Here is a 19,225-nt window from a genome sequence, read left to right as displayed (position 1 = left end):
CTTGGTATGGGTGAGGTTTTGGGATCAAGTCCCATAATCAAGAAAGGCAAGAACAGCAGTAACAGTGATAAATCTTTAATTTAAAATTTCTAACTTAAATAATACATTATTCATATGCTTTTTTTTTTCAAGGAGAAATGAATGGGCATTAAAAGCAAACGATATTTTGATTCTCTGAATACATTTACTATGCAAAAATATGGCATTAAAATGCTAATGTTTACAAATAAGCAGAGCATAACTGAATGACTTACATTTTTAATTATCAATTCTGAAAAGCGAGGACAAAATTAAATCTAATTATAGGTGTCTGTGAGGTCACAAAGCTCTGGCTTCTGGGTGCTGAGATACAGCGGCACAGAGAAAATTCTTAGGAGGCAGCAAGAAACATGTACAAACTCCCAGGTTTTAATTCTGGCAGGCATGAGTTGAAGATGTTCCTTAACCAGTCACAAATGGGGTGCTAGCCTCACAGGTTATTATACCTGAAATAAGACCACCCAAGGGTGACGTGAGGGTTAAGAGAGGTTAAATAAAGTGCTTGACCCAAAGAGGCTGCATGGTTCCCTGGTCTCCGTTCCTTACTCTCTTGAAGGCAGATGAGTGGCCCGGTCCCCACACCGTCCTGATCAATCTGTCGTCCATATAAGCCTCTTCCCACATGAGTCTGTTTGCACTCAGACACTGTCTTTCACTGGTGCCAGCTCCCCCAGCCTGCTCCGTCTCCTCTCATTCCCTTGGTACTCCTATCCAAATACACTTCACCAGCAAATTCCCCATGTCTCCTCACAGTCCATCTGCAGAAGATCCTTAATGAAGATGTTAAGTCGGGCTGGCATACAAAACACCGCCTAAGGCCAGCCTCCACATGCTCCTATGCCATTCAACTGAGATGTAGTGTCATTCGTCATTAGGTCTTGTTACAGTTTTTGGCCCTCTGAAGAACTCATGTGAGGTAGCTCGTGTTTATATCTGCTTGACTTAGTCTGGCGAGTGAACTCATGAGCAACGGAATTAAATGTCACTGCAGGATTGAGCATCTGTTACATCATGCTAACCAAGCCCTCTCGATGCTCATAAATCTTTACAATCAGAACAAATTAGTCTAGCACGTTGCTTCTAACAAACATTCTCTTTTGTTAGTGTGGCTCGTGCCCAAAAGGAAATAATTGACCAGAGGGTAAAAGTAATAAGATTTCATCACTGGTTCAAACATAGTCAAGTGGTAAATAAAAATAACAACTGCTTGGCAAGGAAGAGACAATTGCAATGCAGTCTCTCCAAGGATGGGCTTAATGGAGAATCTCACAAAGCTCATCACAACACAGTCATAGAGAGATTTAGGAGCAAGAATAGGTTTATTTTCCCTGAACGTGTGTGTGTGTGTGTGTGTGTATCCGTGGGTGTGTGAGTGCATGTTGTGAGTGTGTGTTAGTGTGTGTGTATCCGTTGGTATGTGTGTTGTGAGTGTGTTAGTATGTGTGTGTTTGTGTGATCCCTATCACATTAGTGTATGTGAGTATGTGTGTATCTGTGGGTGTGTGAGTGTGTGTTGTGAGTGTGTTAATGTGTGTTAGTGTGTGTGTGTTTGTGTGCATTAGTGTATGTGAGTATGTGTGAGTGTGTGTGTGTGTGTGTATGTTAGTGTGTGTGTCCATGGGTGTGTGAATGTTGTGAGTGTGTGTTAGTGTGTATGAGAGTGTTTGTGTATGTTAGTATGTGTGAGTGTGTGTGTGTTTGTGAGTGTTTTAGAGGATCCTGGATTGTGTCACTCACAGGGACTCGTTCCATTTGCTAAAAACAAGTTGGAGACTCTATGATTTGTTTTGGTCTGGTTAGGTTTTATTTTTTCTTAGCTAGTTATCCGGGAAAGAAATCTCAGTTGAGAAAATGTCTCCATCAGATTGGCCAGTAGGCGAGTCTTTAGGGCATTTGTTGATTAATGATTGATGTGTAAGAGCCCAGCTCACTTGGGGGGTAGTGCTACTCCTGGACACATGGTCCAGGGTGAGCTGAGAAAGCCGGCTAAGTAAGCCACGGGGAGCAAGCTACTCTGCAGTGTTCTCTGGCCTCCCTTCGGTTCCTGCCCCCAGGTTCTTGCTCTGACTTCCCTCAGTGAAGGACTGACTGTAAGTTATAAGATAAGATAAACCCTTTCCCCCAGTTGCTTTTTGTCACGGTCTTTGCCACAGTAAGAAGAAGCAAACAAGAGCATTGGTTATCCTTGCTTCTGTCCTTCCTGGTTTTTTCAACTGTGGTAAAATACACCATCTCAACACTCCGAAGGATGGAATTCAGTGGTGTTGAATGCAGCTATAGCTTTCTCCCCTGGCTTGCTTAGCCAACATTCTTAGCTCACCTAGGACCACATGCCCAGGGCTGGCACTGCCCCCAAGTAAGTGTGCCCCCTTCCACATCAATCATTTATCAAGTGCAGCTATAATGATACGTAGCTATCATGACGCTGCGTCTTAGAACATCTTATAAAGTTCTATATCCATCAAGCAAGAGCTCCGATCCTCCTGCCCCTCCCACCCCCAACCACTATCCCTCTTCCTGTCCCGACAACTGTCACTACATAAGGCACCTCATGTAAATGCAACTGAACAGTTTTCTTTCACTTTTAAATAATGTTATTTTTTTATATTTTTATGAACTTAAAGTTACTCTTAAAATAGTACAGAAGCCAGGCTTGGTGGTATATACCTACAACCCCCAGAACTCAGCAGGTCAAAGCAGTAAGATTGATAGTAAAAGGCTAGCCTGGGCTAGATGTTAACTTCAAGGACAGCCTGTAAATTCTGTGACTCTACCTTAGGAAAACCAAAAAAAAAAAAAAAAAAAAAACAGAAAGAAAAAGAAAAACTTACACTAACAGTAAGTTCAGGGGAGAAGCTAAACATAATCGATGTTCCCCAAAAATGAGATTTATCAAAATAACTGGACAAGGGAGTGACTGTAGATTTCATTTCACAGACTTCAAAGGCTAAATGCCAAGATTCTCATCAGGACGGCAGGACGGTAGACAAAGCTATCCCCTTAGCAGTGGTTCTTAAACCTTAGTGCACATAAAAAGTCATTCCTGCTGGCTGCAGAGATGGCTCGGCCGGTAAGAGCTCATGTCACTCTTGCAGAGGACACAGAGTCCTAACAGTAGAGTCCAACGGCTTATAACTACCAGTATTCCAGCTACAGAAGATCTAATGGCCTATGACCTCCAAAGATACCTGAACTCGTGTGTGTGTGTGTGTGTGTGTGTGTGTGTGTGTGTGTGTGTGTCTACCCAATAACCAAAACAATATTGAATGGGACTGAGAAGTCGGATGTGCAGCCAGGGGCCGTGGAAGCATAGGACGATCTTACCAGCTATGAACAGCACAGCGGATCAGACTGTGACAACTGCCTCTGCTCCGTTTGATCAAGCAGTCTCGGAAGAAGTCAGAACTGTAGAGCGCTGGCACCTATAAGGATCTGTTTCAACTGCTTCACTCTGCTCTTCTACAAGTAGGGTCACCTGAGGGAGCTGTAGAAAGCAGGGACAGAGTCAACAGAATTAGTCAACCTAGACTCCAAGGGACCCTGCACCCCCAAACATCACTGAGCCTGAGGACAAGGCCAGGGGTTTTTCACTTTGGTTTTCTTCTCTGGGCCTTTGTCTGGAAAGAAAATATTGGCCGTCCTCAAGGTGTGCTCAGCTGTGAGAGATCGTTATCTAGCTCTTGTCCCCTTTATAGCTTGTGTTTTCTTTCTTTCTAGAATATGTCGGTACTGGAGAATCACCACTGGCGATCTACAATTGGCATGCTTCGAGAATCACGGCTCCTGGCTCACTTGCCAAAGGAAATGACGTAAGTGCTCTAGAGATGAAGCCGACTGAGGTGCACACAGTAAAGATAAGTCACGTTCTCCAGGGCATGCTGGGGACCCTGCATCAGTAGTGGGGCGCCAGCTGCTGGGGTTTCCTGCCCTCACTTGATTGTACAGCCAGAGAATCGCTGTCAGGTACGGAAACCTAGAAACCAGACTCTCTGTGCACTTTGAAAAGGCCTCAGAGGGTCTGTGAGGAAGGGATAACAAACAGCCCCCTGCTTTCACACTCTTCAGCAACAGGGCTCTGCTCTGCCAAATTCCTGTCCCTTATGTTAGCAAAACCGTCCTCCCGTTTAGATACAAAGAATAAATATTTGTCAAGAAGGAACACAGGAATTTGCAAACTAGATTAAGGACGAGTCCAGTTAAGTGGATTCTATCATTGCTGTCTCCAGGCAAAGTAGGAGTCAGAAATGTTTTGTTAGGCCGTGTGTAACTCATTACTATATTCCTAGCGATGTGAAAGCTGAGGCAGGAGGATCAGTGTGAAACTGAGGGTAGCCTGGGCTACAGAGAAAAACTCCTCTTCAAAAAATAAATAAGACAAAATAAATTTAAAGGATTTGTTAACTGACTTGACCAATCATTTTTTGTCATTGATCCACTTAATGTCTTTTGGGGTTGTTTGTTTGTTTGTTTTTCCAGGACAGGGTTTCTCTGTGCATCCCTAACTTGCCTGGAACTTGCTTTGTAGACCAGGATGGCCCTGAACTCAGAGATCCTCCTGCCTCTCCCCACCCCCAAGTGCTTAAATTAGAAGTGTACACCACCGTGCCCAGCAGAAAATAAAACTTCCCACAGTCTACTGTTTCTCTGGCCTGAATCTTACTCATTTTTCTCATGGCCCCAACTCAGCCAAAACATTGTTTTACAGCACCAAGACTAATTCTGATCCCTTTTATGGAAGTGTATAGGACCCAAGGGAGTTAGGCAAGTGACAAAATCAGCTGTCCTCTTACAAACATGTGGGAGCTTAGGTCCAGGTCAGAGTGACGCTCTGCTACAGGACAGGCAGTATTCTCTGCACTCATAAGTATTTTTCTGGAACCTCTATGCATTTCACTTGTATCCCCAGCTCTGGAAGGAAATGTTCAGCTTACAGGAGGAGCTGAGCTCTTTTTAACCCTCTGGAAATTAAAAAGAAAAAATACAATTAAAAAAAACAGAAAGGAAGGAGGGTGGACAGAAAAAGAATATAATGAAGAATAATTGAGAAAGAAGCAGCAAAGGACCCAGAGTGACCAACCGTCCCCAAACCGTCCCACTAACCCTTGCCGTTTTGGTTAGGACCCTCACACTCACACTCACACTCACACACTCACTCCCAGGGACTGCACTAAAATACCATTTATCTCTGAGCCACAGTGTCTTTGTGAGATACTGTGTTGCAAATTGCTGTTGCTGGAAGGCTTCTCGTTACACAGTAAATGATTGTGAATGGACTTTAAAACAAAACTTATATTCATCTTTATTAGCTTTTCTACCCTCAAGGGAGTCATTTAAGGTTATTTCTCTGACCTTTAAAAGCCAAATACGTTAAATGCGGTAACTACGGAAAGTCGAGAAAAAGACTCATTTGAACGATCAATAACGAGTTGTCGCTTTTGAAGAACAAAAAGTAGACAGAGCACTGACAGGTTCACCAGTTCAAAGAAGGAAAACACAAGTATTGACGACCCCATCTATGAGGACAGTCAGCATTAGCCCCGCAGCTATATTTCCTTTCAGTATCTTTAGTGCAACCACATTTTAACACAATGCAAGACCTGTGTGCAGGCTTTGTTTGTTGTTCTTTTCAGGGTTTTGTTTTGTTTTTACTTTGCTTATGTATGTGCCTGCTTGGTTGTATGTACACCACATGCATTCAGGTACACTCAGGGGCCAGAAGAGGATGTTGTTACTGGAGCTAGAGTTAGTTACGAGCACTGGTGAGCCTCCAGTGTGGGCTGTAGGAACGGAACTCAAGTCCCTGGCAAGAACAGCAGGTGCGCTCAACCACTGAACATTTCTCCATCCTTCTGTTTAGATTGTTTGAGACAGGATCTTCCCTGTAACCCAGGCTGACTTCAAACTTACAACAATTCTCTTGCCTCCGTCTCTCAAGTGATGAGATTAAGGGAAATGATCTCCACAGCTGGCTTGCAGAATACTATCTAGCCTAATAGTGTACCTTTACTAAAAAGGCTTTTTCTACATCATCCATTAAGTTACTGAAAGTTATTGTATTGACTACTTGTCAATATTGTATCCAAATAGATGTAATTATGCCCTATTGTTTAGAAATTAGGTGGTTTCCAAATTATTTCATTATAAATGACATTTTTTTATAATAAAACTAGGGAGCTGGAGAGATGACTCAGGGGTTAAGAGCACTGAATGCTCTTCCAGAAGTCCTGAGTTCAATTCCCAGCAACCACATGGTGGCTCACAACCATCTGTAATGGGATCTGATGCCCTCTTCTGTTGCATCTGAAGACAGTGACTTTGTAAGGAAACATCAAACTAGTGTTGTATTGTGCTTGAGACAGTAATCCAGCGATATCTATATGATGAAAGTTTTAAACTAGTACTCAGTAGTTTTCAAGGTGCCCATCAGATGTTTACATTCTAAATTTACTTGTAGTTTATAATAAAAATGTTAGAAATCCCAGTGTGGGGTTAGACCATTTATGTTTTTGGATGAAAGACACACATCGTATTTATATTTTCAAACATATCTTAGGCAGCACAATAGTTGGGCAATTTCCTACCCTCCATGTGGTTAGAATCTACCTTCTTATCTATAACCCAAGTTATTACTTACTATGCTTTATCTGGGCTGCTCTTAGCTCTGATTGGTCAGCCCACATGGTCATGTTTTTATGGCTCATCTTTCCTTTCCTCTCCTTTCTCCTCTCTCCTCTCCTCTACACTCTTCTTTTATTCTATAGTGACTTCTATTTTTTCTTCATGGTGTTCTCCCTAAGGCCATTAAAAACCTCAATGCCACCTATGTCTCTTCTCCTCAACTATTGGCTGACGGCATCTTTATTTACCAATCAGAAATAACTTAGGGGTGGGCCCCACATGGAGGGATGGCAGCTGCCCAGGTATTGTGCTGCCCGAAGCATACTTAAACATATAAAGGCTGTGTGTGCTTGTTATCCAGGGGGCATTTTTATGGGGAATTCCTCATAGTGGTCAGAAACTAGAAGAAACTGGAGTGGCCACCAAACATGGATTCGCGCTATAGTAAATGGAATACAGTACACTGATGAAAACTACATATTAGAGCCTACATGTCAATGCAGGTGAATTTGAAGACACAATCTCAAGCCAAAAACACAAGACATGAGCCAGGCATGGTGGTATATTACTGAAATTCCAGCATTTGGGAGGTGGAGGCAGGAGAGCCAGAGTTCAAGGTCAGCCTTGCTACACAGTACCTTCAGGCCTTACCTGGATTATATGAAATCCTGTCTCAAAACAACAAAAGAGGCAACAAGCTCTAGTCATGTATGTACACCCATGTACATACCAGCAGCACCAACTGCACTCAAGTTAACCAAAAAGGGGGGAGGGGCATAAAATTGAGAGCGAGGAGGGCCAGGGTGAAGGGGTCTGGGAAGAGCTGAGGGCAAGGGGGGTGGCGGTGTTCCAGTGAAAATACATTATACACATGTATGAAATTCCCAAAGAATAAAATTATGTTAAAAAATAAATAATAGAAAGCCCAACTACAAAATGGGGTGACAAGATGTATTAATATATGTCATGTTATGTATTATATGATGCCATATTATATACCATATAACTTAAAGTTTGAAAGGAGCTGAAGTTAAGGCATTTTGTTAAACATGCACAGTAGCAAAGTTATTTGAGAAAAAGAAAAAGAGCCAAGTAGAAAAAGAGCCAAGGGTAGCTACAGTAGGCTTGCTGGGGCCATGGATGAGGCAAGGGGGTCCCCTAGGACACTGGCAGACAGTGCTCCTTTGCAGCTATCTTGACTCACTAAATGGCACAGCCATGACCTATGCAATGCTGCTCCAACACATTCCATTCCTACACATGAACTTTAAACACAGTTACTGGCCAGTCCCTCCTCCTCCTCCTCCTCCTGACTGATTTCTACATGAGAAGCAAAGCTCTGACCTACTTTTATAAAATGCCCCGTTTCTCCTGGGCCATCTGCATCCTAACATGTCTCCTTCCTGCCAGGTTACAGTGGCATCTTAACAGCTGCTTCGCTTTGAATTTCTACTGTCTCTTGCTGCCAGTCTATTTCGTATTGTTACTGACCCATTCCATCCCATAGTACCGTCTCCATTACCGTCTTCCAAATTATGGCCATTAGTCCAGAAAGACGGCTCACTGGTTAACAGCACGTATTGCTCTTCCAGAGGACTTGAGTTCAGTGCACAGCACCTACTGGGGCTCACAGCCACCTGTAACTTCAGCTGCAGAGAGAATCCAGTGCCCTCTCTGGCCACTGTGGGTATTGTCATACATGTGACATGACACACACACAGACACATATATACATACACATAAATAAGAGTTAAAAATAAATATTTTTAAACATTAAGAATATTGCTACCACCTTTTCTTTCTCTAGGACCATCTTATCTTCAAGCTGCTTTGAGCTCTCAGAAGGCACAACCCAAAGTCCTGTGGTTTTTTTTTTTCCCAAGTCTTTTTGTGTCCCTTTTAAAGCATGCTTTTCTTTCTCACTCTGTCATACTTCCCCCCTGACAACTGTGGGAATGTGTAATGAACACAACTTCATCCGCATGAAGCCCTGACAGAAGACTCGCTCTCAGGCTGTGAGGGACTGGGATGCTGTGTGATAAACACATTAAAGGCTAAAGAGTCGAGCCACGGGGTGGTTTGAGAATCGATCACCCTGAGTGGGTTTTACTGAGTGGGTGTGATTCTCTCTTTTGTTCTTGGGGATGCAGACAGGATATCGAACAGCAGCTGGGCTCCCTCATCTTGGCCACGGACATCAACAGACAGAATGAGTTTCTGACCCGCTTGAAAGCTCACCTCCACAATAAAGATTTGAGACTGGAGAATGTACAGGACAGACACTTTATGCTTCAGGTAAGCAACAAAAGCCACCTAGCCTGGCCAAGTGAAAACACTTAGGGATGCAATCAATGATTTTAGCACGTTTGAGGAGCTGACCTACTTTGTTAAAAGCTCCGAAAGACATGCAGCTGTTAAGTGCTTTCCAAACAAGCAAAAAACGAGTCTTCAGAAAGTGGAAAATCTCTCATTTTTCCTTGTTTGGCAACTGCCTCATCACAGAGTAACCTCAATGGAAGGTTTCGTGTACCAGCAAGCTACAACCCTGCGTCTTAGTTACTATTGTATCCCTGTGAAGAAAACATTGAATTGGAGGCTTGCTTACAATTTCAGGGGGCGAGTCCATGATAGTTGTAGCAGAGAGCCTGTCAATGTGCACAGGCATGGCACTGGAGCAGCAGCTGAGAGCTTACATGTTGAGACAGTAACATGGCAGAGAGAGGGGGAGAGGAGGAGAGGGGTAGAGAGAACTGTGAATGATGTGGACTTCTGAAACTCAAAACCTGCCCCCACTAACACACCTTCTCCAACAAGGCCACACCTCCTAATCCTTCCCAAACAGTTCCACCACTGGAAACCAAGCATTCAGATATATGATCATATGGGGATCATTCTACACCCCTGCATAGGTACTATTATACAAAAAAAAAAAAAAAAAAAAAAAAAACCCACAGTGCTAGGAATCACACCCTGGAGGGATGGCCTTCACCAAGAATGCCACAGCAAGGCCCTGTCCCCAGAGCCACCTGCATCGCAAGCATTTACCATGTTTTATGCCATGACAGAAAGTTAGTGTGACAGGTGCTGTTGAAGAACTGCTTCTGTAACTTGAGAAAACCAGGTACCACCAAACCCTGAAAAGCCCTAAGCCTTCACCTGGGGCCTCCAGATCACCTTTGCCTTCCGTTCCTCCCTGAGTGCTTGCTCAGGTGAGGTTTACAGTTTCTCGGCTACAAGTAACTAAACTGGTTTGCATTGGGTTGTTGAATCGGACCAAGTCTAACCCTTTCTGCTTTACCCCATGGCAAGAAGCCACTTAAGAGACAAAAAGAGGGATGTAGTCAACCTCAGAACGAAAGTTTGGCCCAGTGTCCAAGTCAGAGCCTTCTTCATGTTTTCTCTCATCATCCTGGTCCCTTTGGCACAGATGACTGACTGCATGCCCAGGGGTGGGCCCTGAGCTTATCTAGACAGACCAACCAGAGTCTGAACCATAGTCATTTTGTTCCAGGCCTTTACATTGTAGCTACCCAAAGAGCTCAACCCATGCAGGAATGACTCAACTTGCAGGTGTAGAACAATTCCCATCCCTTTCTTTCTAAACCAGGATTCTAAATACTTAAAACTTAGTACCTAAGTGCTTAAAGCTTAGTACCTGAATGCTCAAAGATGAGCCAGATGTTGACTTAAATGACTCAGAGCAACTTGTAACTGAAATATTTAACCCTGCATTTCCAAAGGAACCCTTGCTAACACAAAGGAATCTTTAAAATCCCCAAAAGGACTTCTGCCCCTTACCTAGCCAACACATGTGCTGGTGCCCCTTCTAACCAAAGAGTAAACAAGTAGATTTATATGCTAGTGCCATCTAAGGCTCTCCTAGACCCCAACACTCCTGGCTACTCGGTGGTCTAAAGAAGTGTGTCAAAGCAATAAACCCTGCTAGTGGGCAGGTCTCCAGGCTGCGGTCTCTTAGGAGTTGGTGGTCAAAAAGGAGAACCTTCTTATCTGGGAATTCAAGAGAACTCTCCTAGAATCATCATGACTAACAAAACCAAACAGACATCCCAGATCCAGAGCCATGTCTAGCAACCCAAGACGGAAACCCAAGACTGCTGGGTCTAATGTGACTCAGTATCTTGGCTGGCAGTCTAAGCGTGTTTATACCTACACAGACATGCACATGCAAACGCAATTTAAGACACACACAGAGAGTGTCAATGTGAGAGTGTCTTCCATCTGAGACTGAACTGACAACCAGGGGGGCTGTAGGGATGTAAGCTAGGTCCTCTGTAGATTCCTTATAATTGTATAGCTTGGTGTTTTTATGGGACTCCTAACAGCGAGTGAGGGCCTGTCCCTGACAGTTTTGCCTCCTTTGGGGACCCTTTCCCTCCTATTGGGTTGCCTAGTCCAGCCTTAATATAAGGGAGGTGCCTAGTCTTACTGCAGCTTGCTATGCCATGTTTGGTTGATATCTCTGGGGGGCCTGCCCTTTTCCGAAAGGAAATGGAAGAGGAGTGGATGGGGAGGGAAGAGGTGAGGGGGAGATGGAGGTGGTAGGGGGCTGGAGGGACAGAGGGAAAACTACCACCACAATGTAATGTATGAATAGTTTAATAAATTATTATTGTTTTATTTGATTATATAAAATTAATACAATTTAATAAATAGAATAATTTTAAAATTCAATGGAAAAAAATAAGAACAGTGACTTTCAATGATCATATTTGAGTCTGGCCAGATCCCTGCAAAAACCTGTCTCAGAGGGATAGAATAACGTAGGAGCAGACCAGGGCTTTCATTGGCTTGCCCTCCTGAGTCTTCTCCAGGAAGCTCTGTGCGCTTGCATGGTGACTCTTGTCTTCTCACCGTTGTAATGCCGGGGCTCTGAATGAAGGGCTTTGTGCAGTTGTGAATAACAGTTGTTTCCTGAAGAAGCCTGTCCGGGAGGCCCTCTGTAAACATGACGGGCGGACCTTGCAGGACCTTTGGCTTGGGTACCTTTGCAAAGGAAAGAACATTCTCTCTGACCGCCCCTCTGTGCCCTGCCCATTCTCAGATCGCCTTGAAGTGTGCTGACATTTGCAATCCTTGTCGTATCTGGGAGATGAGCAAACAGTGGAGTGAAAGGGTCTGCGAGGAATTCTACAGACAAGGTTAGTAGAGCCCACAGCCAAGGCTTCCTCTCCCTGCCTCCTTTTAGGCAGTTCTCCTCGTAAAACAGGAGTGGCTGACGTCTATTCTTTCATCCATTCTAATTATCCTAGCCTTCTCCTTTCACGTTCTTGTGACTCATCCAACCCTTTCGTGGGGAAGAAAGATATAAATAAATATAATAAATATCACAGACTTACTATGGAAACGGGTAATAACAACACAACACAATGAATCCAAGCAAGATGCACATACAGACAGAGACAGCCATATATGTGTGTATATATGTTCACATATTTGCAGAGACGCATACAAACAGCCGTGTGTGTGTGTGTGTGTGTGTGTGTGTGTGTGTGTCTGTGTCTGTGTCTGTGTGTGTCTGTGTCCCCTGTGACTATAACAGTATGGTAGACAAGTTTGATTTTTTGCCCTGACTTCATTTGAATGAGCTGAGCGCGGCCTGAAGGCTAAGCATTGTTTGGGAGTCAATGTCTTCCATTCTGAGAGAATAATCCAGAGCCTTTTGTATGCCTTTTTCCTCTGGTTCTTAAAACATCCAGTGATGTAGGTCAAAGTTAGCCAAGAACTAACGAGAGTTTACAAGAGTTAGACCATTCGAGTTCAGTTTCAACAATAACACATGTGGGTTTTACTGTGGAATGCTGAATGACCCTAAGATAGGTCATAATTTTTGTTCAAAGGTTACCTTCCTTCGTAAGGAAGGCAGTAAAGCGGCAAGCAGAATCTTGATGTTGGGTGGGAAGTAGGCCTTTACACACAGGCTTGATTCTTCAGGCTGGGTTTCAACATTCAGAATGTTTGCTCGGGCACCAGCAGGGCCCTAGTGCTAGTGACAGCATCAGGTTTAAGAGACTGGGAACAAATAAAGCTTCAAGTGTCCCACATACCAGCTCTGTGAGGAGGTCAGACGGCAACAGTGAGCCTTTTGGGAAAAAAGTCCACTGAAAGATGTGTCAGTGACATCTCGGTGGTTCCAATGACAGAAGACAGAATAGGGCTGGGTTCACACGGGGCCAGAGGCTCTGCTCACTGTCACAGCCCAGGAGTAAAAGTGCTCGTGTGACTTCTGTGCCTCTGGAATTTCATGTGCACCCAATATGAATCAGGAGAAGCTAGAATCGCAGTTCAAGTTGGCCAAGACATAAAGTCTCCGCTGAGAACAACAGTGAGCAGGATGAAGTTGGCACAGAGAGGGTTTAAAGTTAGGGCGAGTGCTTGCTTCCCGGTGTGATACATAAACTATTGAAAGAGCAGCAGGAGAGAAGGCTGGGACTACAGTACTGAAGATCAAGATCCCCCTCTGGCCCACTTGCCTCTGATTCCATCATGGGCTATGGTAGGTGTCCGTTGTGGTTTAAAGCTTTGATCTGCCCATCCGACACTTTCTTTATTCAGACTCTAAGCGACTTGGGGACAGTGGTTACACCACTTGGGCAGACACAGAGTTCAGGAATCAAAGTTCCTAACGATGAGGAATTAATGGCATCCAGCAATCAGGTGACTATAAAGTTTCTTTGCAAAAACCTGCCCCTGAGACGCCGCATCGTTACATAGAAAGACCCAGAATGTTTGCCACCACAGTCACTGGGGAAGAGCGTTCACCCACACTGCAGAGCTCCCAGCAAAGGAACCAAGGGACAGAGTTGTCCCTTTTCAGTTAAGGGCCCTGCAGTCCAGACATTTTGTCTGCTTTGAGAAGAACAGACTCTGCTCCTCGGAACTATCTTTCTTCCGCATTGGATGTCTTTAACTCAGGAATGACTCCTGTCATCTTGACGGGTCCCATCTGGCTTTCACTTGTGGATCTGGATTCAAACAGCAGCTCATCTCCCCAGCAGTCAGGTTTCTTTCAACAGTTCTTAGTTGTCGCTGCTGCTGCTGCTGCTGCTGCTGCTGCTGCTGCTGCTGCTGCTGCTGCTGCTGCGAGACAGGGCCTTCACAGTTAGGAGAGGTTGGTCTCAAACTTACGCTCCTGCCTCAAACCGTAGAATGTGAGGGCCACTATGGCCAGTTAGGACAAACATGACCGATATCATGCATTACATTAAACAAACAAGAAAATATCCTTTAAGTTGAGGTTTCAGGTACAGGGTTGGGTGGAGGAGAATGGCAGCCTATGAATTAGGAAAACTGTGAGATCGGGAGGTTAGGTGCTCCGCCCCCCCCCCAGCCCTCAACGCTTTAAGAAAGTTCTTTGTAAATATGGGCTAATGATTGCTCCACAATTAACCTAGTCTTTCAGAAGTTTTTATTAAACATCCACCTCTCTCTTTGTATAATCCTCAGTAAAATGTATTTTTATGTGAATAACTCCGCACGGGATGTTACAGTTGCCACCAAGAAATATGGCTGGTTCCATTGTAAGACCCCAAATGCTAATCTGCAACATTCCCAGAGGAGAGACTATTCGGTTTTCCTCTCTGTACTTTCTACATTGATTAGAAGATTGAAGACAAGTGTTTCATACTTGTCTGGCGAGTAAGAGAAAGAATAAAGAACCTCACAGAAAGACAGGCAATGGAAGAGACCTGTAATGGAAGGCTCATTGCTCTCCGATCTATGGTATCTCTAAGGCTCATGTGGCTAGCTAAATTTTAATTAATTATAATGCAAAAAGAAATTAAAATTTTAGTTCCTAGTGTGTTGGACATGCTTCAGAGAGTTCCCAGAATAGACTGTGTAGAAAACTTTTCTATCACTAAAAATGGCAGTGGTACCTGCCACCAAGACTGACAACCCAAGCTCAATCCCCAGATTTGACATGGTAAAAAATGTCTCCTCCTACTGATTGTCCCCTACCTACACACACACACACACACACACACACACACACACACACACGAGAGAGAGAGAGAGAGAGAGAGAGAGAGAGAGAGGAGGGAGAGGAGAGAGAGAGAATGAATGAATAGATAGATGCAATTTTTAGGTTTGTCCCACTGTCAAGCACACCTACTCAAAGGAGCCACTGTTAGGGATTGTTGATGCCCTGTGGGTTTATCTTTAGGCAGCTCTGTGAGCCAGTGGTCCTAAAAGGTTCATGAATATTCCAAGGTAAGGAACAATAACCCCAGAATGATTTCCTCCAACTAGATCATTAAAGTTTTTGATACACATTCTATAAACTCTTAAATTGCTATGTGTTTCTTGTTCTTCTTTCTTCTTAGGTGACCTTGAACAGAAGTTTGAACTGGAAATCAGTCCTCTTTGTAATCAACAGAAAGATTCCATCCCTAGCATACAAATTGGTGAGTTGAAATCTGTTTGTTTTTTTTTAATAAATAGCTGGGCATCTCTACAAGGAGTCACATAATAATAATAATAATAATAATAATAATAATAATAATAATAATAACAACAACAACAACACACAGTCTTCCAGAGATCTAAATGGCTGGGGCCAAACAAACACTTTAATCATGACCAACCTTTTAGATAATTTTCATTTGAAAAATCAAAACAATCAAGGAATGGGGTTTGTTGTATACCTTTAACTAACTTAATACTAAGTCCCAGTGTCAACATCGTGATTTTAGAATAGAGTGAAAATCAAGAACGACTTGGTAGTGTTTAGTGCATCCCTATAATCCAAGTACTGGGGTGATGAGCCCTTAAGATCCCACATCCGAAGCCTGCATACACTTATTAGCAAACTCAAAGCCACACCGAGCTGCCTAGGAAGACCCAGTACTGAAAGCCAAGAGCCCAGAAGGTGGCTTAGAAGTACAGCACTTGCCTGCCGTGTGCAAGGCCCCAAGTCCATCCCTAGCGCCACGTGCTGGAGCCGTGACGTGGTCAGTAAAGTGTTCGCCAGGCAAACTCCAGGTTCACTGAGAGGCCTTGTCCTGAAGTACAAGGAGGACTGGGTGAGGAGATGGCTGCCAGTAACACGCCTGCCTGCCTGCCTCACAAAGACACAAACACGAAGATCTTTGTGTCTAAGAAGTCAGGCGTAGGAGCCAGCTCTGGGGAGTTCCAGAGGCAGGAGGACCCCTGACACTCACTGGCCTGCTGTTCTAGCAGAATTAGTGACAGACCCTGTCTCAAAAAATGGTGGCTGGATAAATGGCTCAGTAGTGAAGAGCATGTAACTGCTCCTGCAGAGAACTAGAGTTTGGTTGTTAACACCCATGGCCAGTGGCTCACAACTGCCTCTGTGGGCACATCTCTGGCTTCCACACACAGGCACACACACATGTGCACGCACACAGTAATATATGCACATGCATGCACATACAAACAAAATACATGTATACATGCATGCACACACATATTCATGCATGCATACTCACACACCAAAAAATAAACAATAGTAACAAAGGAGAAGCAACTGAGAAAGACACCCATTATTGACTTCTGGCTTCCCACTGCATGCACACATACGTGCATGCCCATATACACATATGTAACAGCACACACAGAAACCTACCACACACACGAAAAATAATCTCTAAGTCAAACTGAATTAGCCATTCACAGCCTCTTCAGAGCTCAGAGAGTGGAAATCCAAATGAATCAGGCTTTAAGACCCTTCCCATGGGAGCTAAGTGCTTTAGCCTCCTTCAGGGTGTGTCCTTAACCTTTATCCACAACAGTTAAATCCATGGCCTAGTCCCTAGGCCTGAAATCCTAGAGTTCTGCTGCCCCCTTGTGGCCATAGGACAGTGTTTCTCCACTCTCTACTTCAAACCACATTTCTGTCCTGAGCTCATGAAACCACACTCCCTTTCAAGTGTCAACCGTGGTAAGCCGCCCAAGTGTGGTCTCAGTGCATCCACAATTATTACTGCTTTATCTAATCCCATTACACATAAGGTCTGTATGCAAATCAAGTGGGCGAGCTTTTACTTGCTTCACTTTTATGAAGGAAATATTTTTGCTCTACATCTTAAGACAGGAATTCCATCTACATATAAAGCGAGCCTTTCTTCCCCTGCAAGTGCTTCTGTTAAAACCAAACACAGCTTAACCTCTTTTCCTCAATGAACTCCGTCCTTGACATCCAGTCCTTCGTGACTTTGCACAGACCCACCACGGGCCATTTCATTCAAAGGGTGGCAGGTCTCAAAGCTATTAAGCCTTGGCATTGGGGAAGGAAAGGGGCAGATCTCTGTAAGTTCTCTAAGTCAAACTGGCATACAAAGTAACTTCCAGTTCAGCCAGAGTTACTAGTGAGACCATAACTGTCTTTGTTTTACTGCTGTGAATGGACATCATGACCAAGGCAAGTCTTATAGAGGACAACATTTAATTGGGGCTGGCTTACAGGTTCAGAGATTTAGTCCATTATCATCATAGCAGGAACATGGCAGCGACTGGGCAGGCCTGGTACAGGCAGAGCTGAGAGTTCTACATCTTCATCTGGAGGCTGCCAGTGGAAGACTGACTTCTAGGCAGCTAGGATGAGGGTCACACCCACAGTGACACACCTACTCCAACAAGGCCACACCTTCTAATGGTGGCACTCCCTGGGCCAAGCATATACAAACCATCACACTACTGAAGGAAGGAAGGAAGGAAGGAAGGAAGGAAGGAAGGAAGGAAGGAAGGAAGGAAGGAAGGAAATAAAGAAAGAAAGAAAGAAAGAAAGAAAGAAAGAAAGAAAGAAAGAAAGAAAGAAAGAAAGAAAGAGAAAGAAAGAACAGAGACCAAGGCCCAGAGCACATCAGAGTCACTGGGAGGGAAGATATAACAGCAGACATGCTACCTCAGCATCCATGCCTTCATGCTTCAGTTATGAAGTTTTATAGTGGGGTTCCTAATTCTAAGACTCCCGTTGTTAAACTCTAGATAGAAAGAATCTTGCCAGGTTGCTGCTTACAACACTTTGAATCACATGTTTCCCAAATTAAAAAAAAAAAAAAAAAAAAACCTTTACCCTATTAAGCACCCAGCCTAGACAGGCACAGGGCTGATTTCAGAGTTCTGTCCTGTTGTCATAAGAACACATTTTGCCTCATTGTATGTCCTGGTTTTCAGCTTAGTGATCTATGGTAGAAAGGAAACTTCCACAGCTACTACATAACAGCAACAAGGAAGAGAAAATGATTATAAAACAACTCTTGGTCCCCATTACAGCTCTTACAGGTTCAGGTTGGCATGTGTAACAAGGCATATTAGACTAAATTAGAAAACCCTAAACAGGTAAGTCTAATGACCTACAAGCTCTAGCGACACACACACACACACACACACACACGCACACACACACACGCGCGCGCGCGCACACACACACACACACACACACACACACACATTTCTCCACTGGGTCCTATACAATGTAGCTATTTTCTCTCCTGAATTCCCCTGACTAAAACATCCCCTCTCATCTTGTTGTCCTCTATGTCCATTGTATTGAATAACAGAGAAGCCTGTTAGAACCTTTTATTTTTCTTTAGTTTTGATAATTCTGTACATGTATATAATGAAATATGATCATTTCTATTCTCTATTCCCCCTTCAACTCTTTCCATAGCTTCCCAACACACACACACACACACACACAAAACTTCATGTCTTTTATTACTTTATGACCCAAGTCCAATTAGCACTGCCTCTTGTGATATGGAGCCATTCAGTGGGGCATATGATATCCTTAATAAAAAATTATTATCCCTGTTCCCAGCAACTATCCACTGCTAAAGGCAGCTCAATATGAATACCCCATATCTGCAGAATTTTAGCTGGCTTGACTTAGCTGTATGGGTCATATCCATGGCTGCTCTGAGTTCATGACCAGAAGACAGTATCCCTCAGGGCTCCTGCCCACCCTTCAACTCTTTCCTTATCTTTGTCTTCTATCCCACAATGCTCCCTGGGTTTTAGGGATGGGGGAGTGGCTAATAGATGTCCTGTTCAATGCTGAGTACTTCGGTCTCCTGCTCTTAGCCCTTTGACTAATTGTGCCTTTCTCTACCGGTCGCTGTCCACTGTAAAAGGAGGCTTCTCTGACGAAGGTCGAGAGCAGCCCAGATCCGTGGGTATAAACACTAATAGAAGACAATTAGACCGCAGGAGCACTGGGAGAAGTAATAAGTTCTACCCTAGGGCCTGTGACCTCTGTAGCCATAGACTTCCGATTAGGATTGCAATACCAGACAGAAAATTCTTTCCTGTGGGACAGGCCTCAAATCTGACCAGAAAGCAGCCGGTTAGCTCAGAACACTCACGCACGGGTGGGCCAGTAGGTGCATCTTGCAGTATGCAGGGTCCAGCACTGGGTAAAGACATAATCTCCTTCCTGCAAAGCAGCCCGCATGATACCTTCTGTCACCAAGGAGGAAGTTCCCCGGTCAGTTTGATTTACTTCTCCATATCTTACATCGGAACTGTGTGGATCTTCGGCAACAAGGTCTCACAATGTAGTTATGATGGGTAACCGTGGGCAACATGC

The 19,225-nt window shown here is 44.0% G+C and overlaps 1 protein-coding gene across 3 annotated transcripts in view; it reads left to right on the top strand.

Annotated features, from left to right (window-relative positions):
- Positions 1 to 19,225, top strand: part of Pde7b (phosphodiesterase 7B) — a 320,938-nt gene that overhangs the window by 295,335 nt on the left and 6,378 nt on the right. For all 3 annotated transcript variants that reach the window (XM_021221005.2, XM_029533060.1, XM_021221003.2), the window contains 4 exons: positions 3,757 to 3,848; positions 8,808 to 8,952; positions 11,720 to 11,816; positions 15,000 to 15,080. In XM_021221005.2, coding sequence (XP_021076664.1) covers positions 3,757 to 3,848; positions 8,808 to 8,952; positions 11,720 to 11,816; positions 15,000 to 15,080 — 415 coding nt within the window. The remainder of the gene's footprint in view (positions 1 to 3,756; positions 3,849 to 8,807; positions 8,953 to 11,719; positions 11,817 to 14,999; positions 15,081 to 19,225) is intronic.

This window comes from Mus pahari, chromosome 21, assembly GCF_900095145.1.
Source record: "Mus pahari chromosome 21, PAHARI_EIJ_v1.1, whole genome shotgun sequence".
Taxonomy (NCBI): Eukaryota; Metazoa; Chordata; class Mammalia; order Rodentia; family Muridae; genus Mus; species Mus pahari.
This window is presented reverse-complemented; position numbering and strand designations above follow the sequence as displayed.